Source organism: Pholcus phalangioides, unplaced genomic scaffold (assembly GCF_987345545.1).
Source record: "Pholcus phalangioides strain wild (caught in Gottingen) unplaced genomic scaffold, Ppha-v1.0 ptg000003l_1, whole genome shotgun sequence".
Classification (NCBI taxonomy): Eukaryota; Metazoa; Arthropoda; class Arachnida; order Araneae; family Pholcidae; genus Pholcus; species Pholcus phalangioides.
Window position 1 is genome coordinate 19,651,872 of NW_028301596.1, and position 16,636 is coordinate 19,668,507.

The window sequence follows — 16,636 nt, forward strand, 5'->3', positions numbered from 1 at the left end:
GGGCTTCCAAGATGGGTCGTACAAATCCATTTACAGCCAGAGATTCTTGAGCTATGGGTCACGGCCCAAACTTGATTCGCAGGGGCTTCCTAGACGAGTCATAAAAATTTATTTACGGTCCTTTTATAAATGCACGTATTGTGTCACAGTTTTCGCTATTTTCGAAAAACAAACAGTGCAATGAGTCGCAAAGCTGATTCTGTTGCTGATTTTGGGTCACGGCTCAAAAAAAGGTTAAGAACCCCCCTGACTTAAGTAATCTAGGAGTGTGCCGCGTTTCACTTAAATAACCTGCACCGCAGGGAACTTGAGTAAAACCCTGCACATGCTAGATTATTGTGTCCCGCACACCCCGCAACACAGTTTCCGAGCACTTAAGCAACCCACGCACATTTACAGGTCATTCAAGTTTCTTGCGGTACATTTTCAGCTCTCTTAACTGACCCGTGCACATTTGCGGATCACTTGAGTGACACGCTGCACAGTTCCAGATCATTCAAGTTTCCTGCGGTATTACATTTTCTGATCACTTGATTGATCCGCGGGCAGGGGCGTCGGAAGTGTTTCGAACCTGTGTGTGCCCGTCTTGAGATTCATGTAAGAAATTTCGAGTTTGGAATCAATTCTGTGGGTGCTCGGACCCGTTCTAGAAACTTGTGCTTGAGCACCCACAGCACCCCCGGCTCCGACGCCACTGTCCGCGGCACAATCAACCCCTCAAGTTCATCCATAGGATCCTATATTAAAGCCATCGCTGCCATAGCCTCCGGGAAGAATTCTTTCTCCCCGCCACCCCTTATTCCCAAAGAGCTATATTGCCCACGCATAGGCGGAGATTGACTTGGAAGTCTGGGGGGGGCAAGGTCATTATTGCTGGGGGGGGGGGGCACGATGATGATGATGATGTCAGTTCATATATACATTAGATCAGTCGACTCCACCTTTGACGCTGCCCCCCCCCCCGTATCTCCGCCCATGTGCCCACGTCAGGAAACAAAGGGAAAAAAAAGAGAAAAGGATTTTTGTGAAATGATAGAAAAGCAACAAATTGCCGTGCCTCCGTGGCGCAATCGGCTAGCGCGTTCGGCTGTTAACCGAAAGGTTGGTGGTTCGAGCCCACCCGGGGGCGATGCGTGTTACTTTTTTTTTCGTTCCCATGTGAATATTTTTCCGCAATGAAATTGAAGCGCTTAAGGGCCGTATTCACCGATATGGTTTAAACTGTAGTCGCAATTTTTGAATAAGAGATCAACATAGATATGGTTAAAAACCTGAATTTAACCAATCCGTGTCGATCTCTTATCAAAAAATGGTGACTATAGTCTGTGCCGTCCCCACCCGACCATGCTTTAAAGACGCAAGAAAAGAGGCAGTCTTACAAAAATGAGAACCGGTTGAAATTTTCGAGAATTCGCCAGGTAGGGCCTCAGAAAAATCACCTGGCCCGGGAGCCCACGATGCTCTTAAGACGGCCCTGTAGTGATTGCAAAAAGAGAAAAAATATGCATTTCTAGATGATTTGATTTAATTTCCAGAATACATATCTAAGAAAATTATACAATGATATACAGTGAAACCTCACTACAACGATACTCGATGTAACGATAAATTCCTCAAAAAACCAGAGGCGCCAACCAGTGCCGTGTGAGAGCATGGGCCCAACTGGGCACGGCCCGGGGGCCTCACAAAAATGGGATCTGGTTGAGATTTTCGAAAGTTTGCCTGATAGGGCCTCAGAAAAATCATTTGGCCCGGGGGCCCATGATGCTCTTAAGACGGCCTTGGTGCCAACATGAAGAAAACATTTGTGGGGGGAGAGCTAAAATTCGTCCCGTACCTCCCTTACAAAATTTATTGGAGGGGCTCAAATGGCCACAGCTCCCAAGTTCTGGCGCTTATGCTATAGCCTAATATTAAACTGCTACCTCTCGATATAACGACAATCTCTCTGCAATGATATTTTCTATTGTTCCGCACAGTATCGTTGTATCGAGATATTTCACTGTAATTCTAATTGCATTCTAAATTTGAACTATGGCATTCGTTTCTTTGATTATAAGGACCCTTTGATATTTTTAACGCATTTCAAATTTCAAAAAAATTGTAGAATGAGAAAAAAAAAGTTCAGTAGACGCTGTTGATTAAAATCATGGATAATGTTGTCATTTGGTTATTGCTATCACTTTCGCTAAGTACGGAACGGACCAAAACAACGTATGAAAATTTGTTTTTTGTTATCAGCACTTTTATTGTTCAATTTTTTTTCATAGAAAGTATTTTTCTTTTGCATATGTCGAAGCCTTAAGGTTGAATCAGACTCATTTTTTTTTCTTACACAAGTTATTGTTATCAATCTGCAAGACTACGTAAGGGATCAAAAGCTTCCCTTATTGACAGAAATTTCCATATTCAGGTTCACAAATCAGGCAGCAATAGCCGCTATGAGCAGGGCCCCCAAGCTGAGATCTTTCACGGGCCCTTTATGGTGAATTTATAGCAGGAAAAAAAAAGTGATGAGAATCGTCCCGGTACCCAGAGCTGGAGTCCTGTCAGCCCCACTCTTGTGGGAGCCATGGCTATGATCCATGGCGTCGCGCTTCTTTCGCATTTTCTTCTCAAAAGTGAACACATGTGTAAGAGATTAAAAAAAATCCATTTCTTAAGTTCATAGTCAGTTTCTTTCGCCGCAATGGTGATCGGCTGAAGCTGGTTTTCTGTGGTTCCGAACTTCGAGGTGCAATGCAAGCCGATCTCCCCATTAAAAAGTCTCGCCACAGAGAGCAACAGGCCTACAACGATAAAATTTTCAAACACACTTCACTCATAATTCGAAAAATATGTGGTAGATGGCAGCTATAACAAGCATTACACTGAAACAAGCTTCACGTTAGGTTCACAACATGGACACGCACATTCCAACATGTACCAATTCGTTACAAGTTCCGCAAAGGAATATGGAAGAGGTACATGTGTGGTTTAGTAGTAGTAGACCACTGTAAACAATTTCTTTCATCTGACCACTTCCCAGTTCACCTGCGGAAGACTATAGAATGCCCCATACATTATAAAAAGTACATATCGTAATTCGTAGTACACATTAGACAGTGCTTCTTAAAATTTTTGATTTAAAAAAAATTTAGCTTAAGGATGATGAAATCCTGTTTTAGAACAACTGAAAAAAAATTCACGATTTAACATTTTGAGACCTATTATGAGGGGAAAAAAACGAATAAAGTTGTCTCATTTCGACCAAACAGGACATATGGTCATCTTACTTGCACATACATGCACCTTGAAACCAAGCCTCTCCGTAATGTCAATGTTCATCGCCGGGGAACGTGGTGGCAATAAACGTTTTTAACTCCCTTGCACCACGAATGAAATATGAGTACTACCAAAGCCTCCTAGATACTATCTATCTCGAATAACTTTGGTCCTAAACGTTATGTGGATACTTTCTTTAATCGAAAATATGCCTCTAGGATCAACGGTTACCCACTAAAATGCCACGTCCTGTTTTACCTATGCAACCTGTATATATGGTGATATATACTTCTATACTACGTTGCTGTATTTTGGTTATATTTGACATCAATATTTTTATGGGCATAATTTTTTCAGTCACATCGTTGGACGATTTGCCTGTTGTAGCCTTTGTATTATGCAATTCAATGCGGTGAAATTAAAATATATTTTTTATTTTATGGTCACCAGGCTTGCATAATACACCATTAAAAAACTAGATGATGTAAAGGGATAAATTTAACTACAAAAACCCAAACTGCATTAAAAGGTCCCTCAAAGTGATTTGGAGGAGGGAAATTTCGAAAAAAAAGAGTGACATTATACAGTGTGTCCCGAAAATTCGTAAATACACTGCTGGCCACCCAAATTGCAACACCAAGAAAGACAAGAGATATCGCAACAATATTTATTTTGTAGATAACATGTTGACCAAGCATCAAATGATTAAATTTATAGACTTCTGTGAAGTGTGGTTCCTGCCAAAATCAGTAGCCAGAGTAGCCGCCATTGTTGGAGATCACCGCTGCCATACGCCTCGGCATTGATTCAAAGAGACTTTGGATATGTTCTTGGGGTACAGCAGACCAAGCAGCTTCCAGGCGTTGCCAAAGTTGATCTGGTGTGGCAGCTGGGGATGTAATCTGGGTCAATCGTTGAGCAACCATGGACCACATGTTTCTATCGGCGTAAGATCCGGAGAGCGAGCTGGCCAGGGAAGCAATTCAATCTGGCGATTGACGAAGAACCTTTGGACAATGCGTGCCACGTGTGGTCGCGCATTATCCTGTTGAAATATGGCTGTGGGCAAGCCCTGAAGGTAAGGAAGGACAACTGGCTCCAACACCTCGGAGATGTAGCGCTGGCTTTTTAAAGTACCGGCAATGCGTACTAGAGGAGTGCGAGAGTGATATCCAATACCGCCCCATACCATAATACCCGGTGCAGGACCAGTGTGGCGGTGCATAACGCAGCTGTTCAGCATCCTCTCTCCACGGTGTCTCCAGACTCGAATCCGACCATCGTGGTGTTGCAGACAGAAGCGTGACTCGTCAGTAAAGACAATTTCATTCCATTGTGCCGTCCACATCCTTCTTTCATCGCACCATTGGCGGCGGAGACGTCTGTGGTTCTGCGTCAAGGGTAGACGAAGCAATGGACGTCTTGCGGACAGACCACTCTGCTGTAAACGGCGTCGAATGGTACGCGCAGACACTGGATGATGCGGTACAGACTGAATGTGCTGTGCTATGGTTCGTGATGTGGCTGAGCGATCCGTCACTGCCATACGCCTGTCATCACGTGAAGTGGTGCACTGAGGTGGATGCGATCGAACACGTCGGTCCGTCGTACCCTTCTGCATCCAACGATCACATATCCGCATTACAGTTGTTTGGTTTCGTCCAACACGACTACCGATTTCCCTGAAAGATAATCCACAATCTCGGTAGGCCACTATCCTTCCTCTGTCGAACTCGGATACTTGATCAAAAGATGATCGCTGTTTTCTACGAGGCATAATTGATCGTTTTTTTGAAAAAACCACAAGAAAAACACAATTGCCGTACTTCAAATCGTCGAAATCTCCAAGCCTTAAATAGCGCTTTGAAGTGGCGCCACAGGCGCGTGTGATGTGCGTCTGCGCTGAAATTCTAATCATTTGCATATCTCACCTCCGCTAATGCATGTTGTAAATTTCATATTATTTGCATGCTTCCTTCAGGGTGTTGCATTTACGGTGGCCAGCAGTGTACCTCAAAAATTCATTAAAAATTGAAAGAATTGGTTTTTTTTAATGTGGTTTGTGTGAAAAAGTTATTAACATTTTTTTTTGAAGGAAGATTTTTTTTTTGCTACATGAAAAATAGTTCTTTTGAAGACAGATGGCGCTGCATGGAAACAAGTAGCTTAGTTCCTACACAGATCCTTTCTTCAATCTGTTGTGTGTCCGAAACGTTCGTGAAACTCGTTCGTAAATAGCCGGCGATTCGCGACTGAAGTGAACTTCACCAACAGTGCTTTATCCATCAATGTCAACATCACGATAAAAACGTATGTTAGCACCAATAACCGGGAAATTGAGAAATTAGCTGCAATCTCACAGGTGGCATTTTATAAAATTCTCATTTTCATGTTTCCAGTGATTGGCTTTCGCACAGCGCCCTCTATCAACAAAAATTTGAACCTTTTCCACAAAAAAAATTTGCCACAAACCCATTCAAATATACCAAATCATTCAATTTTTTATGCATTTTTATACTATTCACGAATTTACGGGACACCCTATATTTATTTAAATTGCATAATAATGAATATATTTCATTATAAACAATGATTATTACAGAGAAATGAAGAAGTATATGATGAAAATGATGAGCAAAAAAGTGTGTTATATCAGAAAGGGCATAACAACAGAGAAATATGAAAACATACTTTATTCATATATATTTTCCTTTAAAAAAATAATATAATTGAAATTTATACAAAATAATCAACATGCAAAACATATCTTAGAATTTCAAATCGGACATTAATTTCATCTGACTTATCAGTTTCATCACTTTTGACTAACAGTTTATCACATGATTATGTCATTTCCTTATGGTCATTCCTTCAGAGCACACAGAAATTTTATGAATGACACTTTGTGCTTCCTGAAACAGAAATGAAAACCAATAAACTTTTTTAACAATTTTTCTACTTCTGATGGCTAAAAAGTAAATTTTTGAAATTTAATTTGGACAAGAAATTTATTAAAGAAGGGTTATTGGAACTTCTTTCCAATCAGAGCATTAAAAAAATATTCAGGAAGCATTATCTAGGTAGCTGTTCCCGAATGGGGGTGCCTGAACTCCCAGGGATCCACCAATTGTAGAATTATAAAACAAATTAATGTTAAATTGAAAAAATAAGTAATACATATAAATAAATTACTTTAAAAAAAACTTAATTAAATTTACACACCAAAAGCACAGCTGAAAGGTTGGTAGACCGCAGCAGTAATATAGTTATTATTTGACAAAAATTGTACTTGTGATGACAGCTCTCAATAAAGTATGTAATTTTGTTTTAGTTTTTTTGCGGTCCAGTAGATTGCATTGCTATCGCATCACATTCACTAGTACTGGAAAGAATGACCTCTATTGTCCAAGAACATTCCTGATGATAGATGGCTGTAGTTTCCGCTGCTATAAATGGAGGTGCATATGTCAGACATCAATAGTTCCTGGGGATTCCATGACTAAAAGTATTTGGGAACTGCTGGTCTAAGTTATGTTATGTATCTGAATTGATCTGGATCTAAATCACAATTTTTCATTACAATTTTTCCATAAATCTTTTACCTAAATCAAACTTATTGTACTTGTAAACTAAAAATTGCAAAATAAATAAATAAATGGGTACCTACTTGTATTTGTGGAACCAATTTCTCAATTATTTCTCTGGCATCAGGTTCTTTGGTTAAGATACACATGAAACCGCCTCCACCTGCTCCAGTCAAAATTTGGCCATGACAAAAACATTTTAAAGCATTCATCATCTTTCTTACACTAGCCGGTTCGCAACCAGGAGCAAGAAGTTTCTTTTGTTCCCAGTACCTGTTCATAAGTTCTCCAATTCTAGGGAGATCACCTAAGACATATAGAAGGGAAAAAATGGAACATATTAAAAAATGAAATACAGTGGATCTAGGGGTTTACAAGCATAATTCATTCCGTGAATGTGCTAGTAATCTGAAATACTCGTACATCGAATCAAACTTCCCTACAAAAAATAATGAAAACTCGGATGAGATTCATTCCCCCACCCATTTGCCTCATGCCAGCCATGATACAAAAGTAGTAGTTTCAAAGGAAAATTGGCAGGTACATTTGTTGTATTTTTACTCATTTTATATTGACTGCTCGAGTATTTCTGGAATGATACAGATTCACTCTGACATCCCTGCTTACATTTAGCACACAAGAGGGTAAGACAGTTTTCCATGGGCTTGTGCTGTGAATGGCACTCGTATAACTGACATATTAATGGATGGGCCGGAATCAAACAAGGGCCTTTAAACTACTGAAGGGTTCTATTAATAAACATATGCATATAATATACAGTCAAATCCCGTCATAACGAACTCCAAGAGACCGGAGAAATCACTTCATTATAACGAAATTTCGTTATAAATGAATTTTAGGATTGTTCCTATATAAACTTATTTAACAGATTAGAAAAGTGTTCGTTAGAACGAGATTTTCGCTATATCGGTATTCGTTAAAACGGGATTCCACTAGTTTCAATTTGATTTTTCATCAAAATAGTTTAAAAAAAGCCTAAAAAAATGCTTGAGCAAGCATTAGCTCTTTAAGATGGCCTTACCCCACAGTAGGAGGTAGTGATCTGTCAGCATTTTTGTTGTGATCACATGACACTAGACAGGCAAGGGGAGAACACACAAAGCCCCATATAGAGCAGTGCTCATCTTGGAGTCTTTGGTATATGTGCTACTCATTTTTCAAGAAATTTCTCATTAATAAAGTCAGATTTTTTTGAAAATTTAGCTCAACGTGCGAAACATGTTATTATACAGCTTATATATGATTTTGTCCAATACAATCAATTTATTTTTTTTTTCCATTCATATAAATACTTGTAAATTTATATAAGTTACAGTTAACTCAATCATATAAAGTGAAGAACTATCACCCTATTACAACAGCATGTGTTTATCTTTCCTCTATTTGCATCAAATGTCATGATTGTAGTAGTTAGACCTCAAAAAGCACTGAAGTTAAAAAAAAATTCATACTAGCATAGGGTGGCCAGATGTCTGTTTTTTGCAATTGAATTCACTATCCCAATAAAAAACTTTTGGGATAACTGTTTGTCCCAGTTTTTTCTTGTGCAATCAAAGATCAAAGATATAGAATCATTTTCAATATTTTTTTAGACCAAACTGTTTAATTTTTAAATTTCAAACTATTTATGAGTGTTTTTTTTTTAATTGACAACAGTTTGTAGATAGTACTTGTGCTGTTTTGAGGTATATACAGTGTTACGAAGAAGAAAGAAAAAGTTCTCTAACAATAATTTTCAAGTGCTGCATCAACTGCTAATGTATGTACAGCTCACTAGATGGCATTAGAGGTTTTCATGTACTGTATAAATATAATTCTACATGAATTGTAAAAAAAATATTTTTGTTATTTATTTACAATCAAACTTTTAGCTATGTTACATACCTTAGCAAGAATTTATTATTTCACAGTTACATTTGATTTATTCACAGTTACATTTTCAAGTATTATTTCATTGCATCAAATGCCAGTGATGGGAATTTTTCTTGTGCCAGAAAAAGGTCAGATTTTCATTAATGTAAAGAAAATTGTTTTGAAGTCGGAGAAGTATGAATGCAGAAGCGACAGCAGTGAAAAGGAACTCCAGAATGAGATTCTAAAAGTTAATGATGATACGATGATGAATAGAATGATAACTAATGATGCAAAAGTGAAATTTATTGTTGTAGCGAAGTTTCACTGTGATCAATTAAGTGGTAACAGATGTTGGACATAGGACTCAGAGTACTTGAGTCCCCCTTCCCCCAATAATTTACGAATATATAATGCTATTCACCTACCCTCCTCAATCTAACGACCCTATACTAGCAGCACTTTGCATTAAGTGACAAAACAGCGATATAATTATCTCCAATGTAAAAAATATCTTATTCATATAAAGCGAACTTGTCTTAACAAGGATCAGTTGTGTATTTTGCACACAGAAGTTGTCAATATCACTTGCAATTAGAATCGCAATTAGATAATAACTTATGATATTAGAGTAAATATAACTCCTCACTTTTTTAAATTTATTCCTCCTCGTAATTTAAACTTGCATATGTCTTCTAATTCTAATACATTATTATTGACATTTTTAGATGATAACAGCAGGAGAAGTAAGGAATGAGTGAAGCTGAAATTTTATACCCATTTCAAGGGCCTTTTCCATTTCATATGAAGAGGATATCAGGGTCTCGAAGCAATTAACGATGATGGAATCTCTTGCATACCAATTACGAATAACTGTCTGTAAAAATGTAATGAAACAAAAAATGTTTCAGTTAACTAATTTGTTATCAATTCAACTAAAAAAATGATGAGAACGAATGATTCTATATTGTTCAGAGAAGTTGAGAACAAAAAAAATTTACATTGGTTGCATTAACATAAGTTGAAAGAAAAAGACACGAACTGGCATAATTGAATTAATAATACACACTTATTCCCATATCTTGATAAAAGCAACCTTGGTACCAAGAAACTTTGACTTTCCAATAGTATAAAATAAGTATTTGAGCCATACCTGCAAAATGTTCTTAGCTAAACGCACTTTTCCCGTATATAGAAGAAGCAAATGGCGTTCCAGCTTCTCTAGAATGGATGAGTCAATTGGTATTCCGACTCTCTTCACGTGGAGTGGCAAACATGCATCACAAAATCCTCTGCTCACACCACCGAGAATTCCCCCAACCTGATCTTGCCAACCACCACCAGTGGTGAGCAATTGTTCAATGTGCAGCACCTGCAATTATTGGGAAAGAAAATTCATCACCATGATTCAATTTCCAAAAATATATAGAATCAAAAATTTCAGTGGAAAAACGACGAAAAATAGAAATTTATAAATACAAAAACAAGTCAAAGTATATCAAAATGTGCTGTGCCTAAAATGTAACTTGTATTAAGTGTTACAAAGTAATCAAGGATAACAATCATCCATTTAATGTAATTCAAAATATATACAGTCAAACCATAGATTATGAGATTTTTTTTTTTGCAAGACAAGCACATTTTAACAAATTTTAAATTGATAAATGAGAAATGTCTTCCTTTAGGAGTAATACATATACCAAACCCTTCTATTTGAAGACTAAGAAAGGAGCAGAAGCACTTTATCTTTGGAAGTAAATTCGATTAGCATAATGAAAACTGTTATGGAACATTTGAGTTTCCATTATTTCTTATGGGGAAGTTTGGATTACAAGCAAGTTTATGAAATATAGATTTCGGTGAATTTATTTATACAGTCAATCAGGGTCATAGTGTGACTTCTCAGAGTACTCCTGTAGGATCACCAGTTCATCAGTAAAATGTGGCAAGGGAAACTAAGTAATCACCCTATATACTTATACTCATTTATTTACACAATCTTTAACATGTAATTCCACACAGTAAAATTAAAAAAATTAGTAAATTTACATACAGCATGAACAACAGATTCTTTATCAAACTCCTTTCCAGATATACACCATAAAACTGCTATGACAGCCCCAGCCAAAATACTGCTGGCACCCATACCTTTACAAATAAATAAATTATAACATGATAAATGGAAAATACTAATGTCCCCTAAAAAATGCAGGGTGTCCAGTTCAAACGTTCATATTTTTTAATAGTTTCTGCACTTCAAAAAAGTTGAAAAGGATAACATAAATATGAAAATAGAACCAAAATTTACTAAGATTCTATGAAAAAATCAGTGCAACTTCTACATATGACTGAGTAAAAAATGTCCCTAGTGGTTGTATCATGCCTAAGCATACACTCCACATTGGTTTCAAGACAGGGTTGGTAAAAAACCAAAAAACTGAGTGGTTTTTTTTTGTTTTTTTTTTACCAGTTAGATAACATACAATATCAAAAATCGTATATGAACATAACATGCATGTAGAGAAGTATAAAATTTAAAAAATTATAAGAAATCTTGTTCTCAAAACTACTTGCGTAAAAAATATCATGCTCTAAAAAGTTTCTCGAGGAAGTTCTTACTAGAAAAATTTAGAGTTTTGCTTACCACAGCCGTGAGGAAGATTCGACCATGCATGCAAGATTATACCAGACTGGCATCTTCTCATTAACTGCTCTTGTAAGGGCAATTCCACATTTGGATCAATGATATTAGCACACACCAATGCTGCTTTGAAAAGTGCACCTATTTGAGAGTTGTTGAATGTGCATGAAAAATCAGAGCACCAATAAAATCAATCCCTCAATAATTTTTGAATGCATAACATTTTTTTCAAATTGCGTATTAATGTACATATTTATAGAAAAAATTGGTTGTAAGAAATAAAAATAGCCACAGTAAATGCATCAGGAGCGGCTTGAGCTTACCTGCTGCCTGGATGTAGAGCTTCATGTGCTGCCCTTAAAAAAAAAGATGATCCTGGCTGGAGGATGACAGAGCTTCAGCCTGAGGACCCTGGGATATACCTGATTTTTTTTAGTATAGCGCAGCTAACTAGTGTTTGCAGAGCTACATGTGCTTAACCATACATCCAGCGATTAAAGAAACTGACCCACTTTTTGATCCAGGATTATTTTATCATTCTTAATTGTACCGGATAACTTTATCCATATTGCAGCTCTTATTGATGATCCATCATTACTTGCACTTATCCAGCAAAGGGTAAAGATCAAGTATAACGAGATGGCATTTAATAAGAAATTTATTTCAAAGGCATCTCTGGTGTTCCAGAGATTGGGAAACATGAGGAAAAAAAATTTCCTTTGCTTTTATTCAATCATTCTGGAAAAATTACAGGGTGGGAGCACCGAAATCCATACTTGCCTCTTGTGACATAATATATTCTTGTTTATGGTATTACAGTCCCAGGACCTGCTTATTTCCTCAACATTGTCATTGTCAAGATATGGCTCAAAAGCATGATGTGTGAATTTTACTATTGAAAAATTTTAAAACATTTGGTATATAACTAAAGCTTAAGATGCCACCCCTCATCACTTGCTGCCCGGTTGCACCGAAACCCTTGCTTAAGCTGCCCTGGAATGCATAATCTGTGACAACATGTTGCTGTACTTGTGTGCAGAGAAAGTGCAGGCACTCACTCTTAGAGTGCCCTTGATTTGAGAGTCTGTATCGAATATGTGTGTGAGTGCTCACAGCAATATGCTCAAGCCGGGCTGTCTTAAGAGCATTGTGGGCTCCCGGGCCAAGTGATTTTTCTCAGGCCCTTCCTGGCAAATTCTCAGAAATTTCAACCAGTTCCCATTTTTGTGAGATTACTTCCTCTCTTAAGCCCAGCTTCCCAGCCATGCCCAAGTGGGTCCATGCATTACGACGGCACTGTACTCAAATGATGTCTTGGTGTGTATCATTTAAAAAAAAAAGTCCATCATTATTATTGTTACAATCAGTTGCTTTTCTTTGTTATGATTAAATCAACTTTTTATATGATAATGCAACCTCGTTTAAGTTTTTGCCATAACATAGCTGCCAACTTTGGAGAATGAGGATTCGGGAGGATCACACAGATTCAAATTCCATACAAAAATAAATATAAAAGGGATCTTTTAAAACATTTTAGGGATTTTTCATTAGTAAAAGGGAAATTTTAGGGATATTTTCCCATGGCAAAAACTGTGACACCGTCCGTGCAAGCCATCTCTAACCATGGCCGACCAGTAGATTAAAAACTTTGGGTCAAATTACCTGTCATTTTATTACTCTCAAAAATCAAATCTCGCAAACCAAAAAATCTCTATCGGGCCTGAAATGGGACATATTGATAAAGCAGATACACATGATTGTACCAATTTTGGATTTCGAAAGGCTGAGTTGATGCATGCTGATTTGCAAATTTTGTGTTTTCTCCCCAAAAAAAATAATTTTTTTGTGATTTGATGGAATGGCGACAATTTACATAATGCTTATGAAGCACAGTTTTTTTTCGGGTAAATTCTTTGGAAATAATTTTTTTCCCTAAATGTAGGAATTTTTTACAATCACGGGTGAAATTCAAGAGATATAAGAATTTTTCAGAATTCCAGGGAATAAGAGTAGAAATCCGGGAGACTTGGCAGCTATGCCATGAGATCCATGCAATCTCTCCATGGAATTTGTTAATAAACACTGATCCCCGAACCAGGATTCAAAAAGCAGATTTACACAGCCAATGACTAGCATGCTAATTACTCAACTGCCGGTGGGGGGAGGGGGGGGGAAAGCAACAAATCTTTATATATTATAATCCACCACAAACCTGTAGCATATGGTTGGTCAAAATCCATTACTTCATTCACATCTTCAATAACTAAAGTACTGGGAGAAGCCTTGGGACCAAACAAAATTTCAATATTCAGCCTGAAATACAAAATAAATGTTTCAAGCAAGTCCAATTGTTTTAGAAAAGTCTCTTCACATCTGTCCGTCCGTCCCTAACCACACCATTCGAATAGCTTTGTTTGTATGAAAATTTGTTGGTTTCATTTTTTTTACACAAGAAATGTAATTATTGACACACAAAAATCCAGCATAAGAACATTTGGTATGCTTCCAGTATGAAAATATTGAAGGTACACAGAAAATAAACAAACAAATAAAACTTGCTAATTTTTCCACAGAAACAAACATACATGATTTTTTTTTTAAATTCACACTACTCAAATACATTTTCCCACACATGGTACATGATAAATTAGCTTAAATTTAAAAATATAAATAATTTTCAGTTTGGTTAAGCACGTGCACATGAAAAAAGTTTGATGGGAAATTTATGAAAATTATTCAGCACTTGCTGTTTCCATTTGATCATCCGCACCATTTTGAAGTACATCAAGAACTTAACATCAACGATTCTGGTGACATTTTTTACCTCACTACTGCTTTTTAACAGCGAAAACAAGCCCTTCGACGGCCATCTTGAAACTACACAGAAGCGAGCAGAGCAGCGAAAACAAAATATCTAGATTCTTTCACTATTATCGTTTCTCGCTGCGTTTCCGCACTGCTGCAGTGCCACTATATGCAGGCACATTGGAATCCATGTGTTTGATTTTGCTGCTTGGATCTCTTCCCTCCTCGTTGCTTTACTCTCCTCCTTACTATGTTTTCAGCCTAAGGTTCCCAACACATACGCACACATTCCAACATGTACTCATTCATTAGAAATTCCACAGAGGAATATGGACAAAATGCATGCATGGTTTAATAGTAACACACTTGTTAATTAAATTACAGAATTTAATATGCTGCTTTGAAATGCAGCTGAATAAAATTATCTTATCATTATTATAATTTGATGCTCAAATGGCAAAATGTTATATAAGTCACTTATCCCAAAAAATTGTTTTGTTCGCATTCTGGAGTCTTGTTTGTTAAAATTTTGGAAGGTAGCAAAATTTTGTCGTTCTCTTTCAGTTTATCAGGAAACAATGGACGCAAATTGTACTATGTCAAAAAAGCCACAGTATTGCATGTTGGACTAATATTATTTACAAATTTGCCATCCAGAAATTTAAAAAAAAAAGACAAAACATTTTGCCATCTGAGCACAGAATTTATAATAGTGATTCTAATATTTATATTGCATGAATGTATGCATCTCACTCATGATATTTTTAAATAAGTAAGATAAACAAAAGTTTCTAAAACAGAGAAACATACTTATCTTTTCGGCATGCCTTGGCACCAATAGGTTTCTGAAATTATATGAAAAAAATATCATTAAATTCTATAACAAACATATTTCAATAAATAAAAGTTTCAATTAACATAAAGCAACCGTTTATCAGATGTTGGGCATTATCTGTCATTATGAACTTACATTAAAATTTAATAATCAAACTTGATAAAACTATTAACATTACTTAACCGTGCATGCACCTCGCACACATTCCTCTGTGGAATTTCTAACAAATCAGTAGATGCTCAAATATGTGTTTTTAGTGCATGTATGGGACCCTAAACATATTTACGTTGTTAGAGTCGTGCTTGTTCATGTTCTTGTTAGTGTTGGCATCTGTATTCCATATTTTGAAACGAAGATTTTCATGCTATGTATCATGTTAAAGATCTGTCAGCTCTCTGCAGATAGACTTCTTCAAATGGGAGACTGGCTCGCATTGTACCTAAAGTTGGAAAACTGCAGAAAACCAACTTCATCCAACCACCACTGTGCCCCCACATTTGAACCCGGATCCCTGTCTATGAGAATCCAGCACGATGCCCACACGACAGCACTACGGCAACTGGATAGAACTGCAAAAAACCAAGTCATCGAAAACACCATTCAGTTTTGTCTGCTCAAGAACAAAATAATACTGGAAGTAATCATTATTGTTTCCCCAAACTCACCAAAGAGCATTTCTTGTGTTAACAAGTGATGAGAACATCTTTCTCTACATATAAAAAGAACTTCATTTCTATACTTCGCAAGGTTACTAAATAAAAATTAAGTGAACCAAATAACGAAATTGAAATAATTAAGTCTATAAAAAGGGAGAAGGGCCTACGTATATATAAATACAATTTACCTCTCAATAAAATTTTCCTCCTTTTTGATAATAGTTTCAGATGATGAATTTTGTTGAGATGGTATTTTTTTTTATCTGGGATACATATTTTGAAAACTATAACTACTTGCAACAGTTTCGACTCAAATAACTCTCATAAAAAAACTGTAGCTGAAATGAATAATCATACCTTTCCATCCATAAGAACAGCTATGTTGACAACCGATCCACCTAATTCATAACATATGGGAGGAGTATCCGTCCAACCACCTTGAAGATCAATTCTAGCAGGACATTCAGCTGTCACCCAATGTTCTACTTCTGGAAGTAGTGTACTTGTGAAGGTCATATACTGTCAAGTAATGAAACATATCTTACTATTTTTACTAGAATGCATGCAAAAGAAATTTTACTGAATTGAAAACAGTTCAAACAAATATCACATATTACTTTTTCAGAATCTAAAAAAAACTGAACTTCAAAGCAGGCATGAAACATTTGAATTCGTTTTGAAGTGTGTACATAGCCATTTTTTTTCTTCCCTCTCAAATGTATCCAGGATCAATGATATATGCGATACTGGAAGTTTGGAATATTTTTTGCTCAATGCAGCTCATTTTTTTAAATTGAAATGAGCTAATTTGTGTTAGAAAACACTTTTCTGCAAATAAAAATGAAAAGCATTTTTCTAGGGATAACAGTCGTGGTTTTTATGGAAAATCTTCTCAAATTCAAATCTGAAATTTGTTTCTCTGTGTCTGGTATAGTTTTCAAGTTATAGGCGATTTCAGATTTTTTTTTTTTACTTTTTT

At 36.6% G+C, this 16,636-nt stretch overlaps 1 protein-coding gene and 1 non-coding gene across 5 annotated transcripts in view; one reads left to right on the top strand and one right to left on the bottom strand.

The window, feature by feature from the left end:
- The first annotated feature begins 1,055 nt into the window (after positions 1-1,055).
- Positions 1,056-1,129, top strand: TRNAN-GUU (transfer RNA asparagine (anticodon GUU)). Its single transcript has one exon. It is a non-coding gene; the product is annotated as a tRNA-Asn (tRNA).
- A 4,809-nt stretch (positions 1,130-5,938) lies between these two features.
- Positions 5,939-16,636, bottom strand: part of LOC149088227 (L-fucose kinase-like) — a 36,991-nt gene continuing 26,293 nt past the window's right edge. Inside the window, exons 19-27 of one of the 4 annotated variants that reach the window (XM_089245583.1) lie at positions 16,015-16,176; positions 14,977-15,011; positions 13,574-13,674; positions 11,365-11,502; positions 10,774-10,868; positions 9,874-10,092; positions 9,498-9,597; positions 6,932-7,155; positions 5,939-6,176 (exon numbers count right to left, since the gene is read on the bottom strand). In XM_089245583.1, the coding sequence (XP_089101709.1) occupies positions 6,114-6,176; positions 6,932-7,155; positions 9,498-9,597; positions 9,874-10,092; positions 10,774-10,868; positions 11,365-11,502; positions 13,574-13,674; positions 14,977-15,011; positions 16,015-16,176 (1,137 nt within the window). In that variant the 3' untranslated portion in view covers positions 5,939-6,113. Of the gene's footprint in view, positions 6,177-6,931; positions 7,156-9,497; positions 9,598-9,873; positions 10,093-10,773; positions 10,869-11,364; positions 11,503-13,573; positions 13,675-14,976; positions 15,012-16,014; positions 16,177-16,636 lie in introns of those variants that run through there. The other 3 variants (XM_089245584.1, XM_089245585.1, XM_089245586.1) reach the window with 3 other exon arrangements.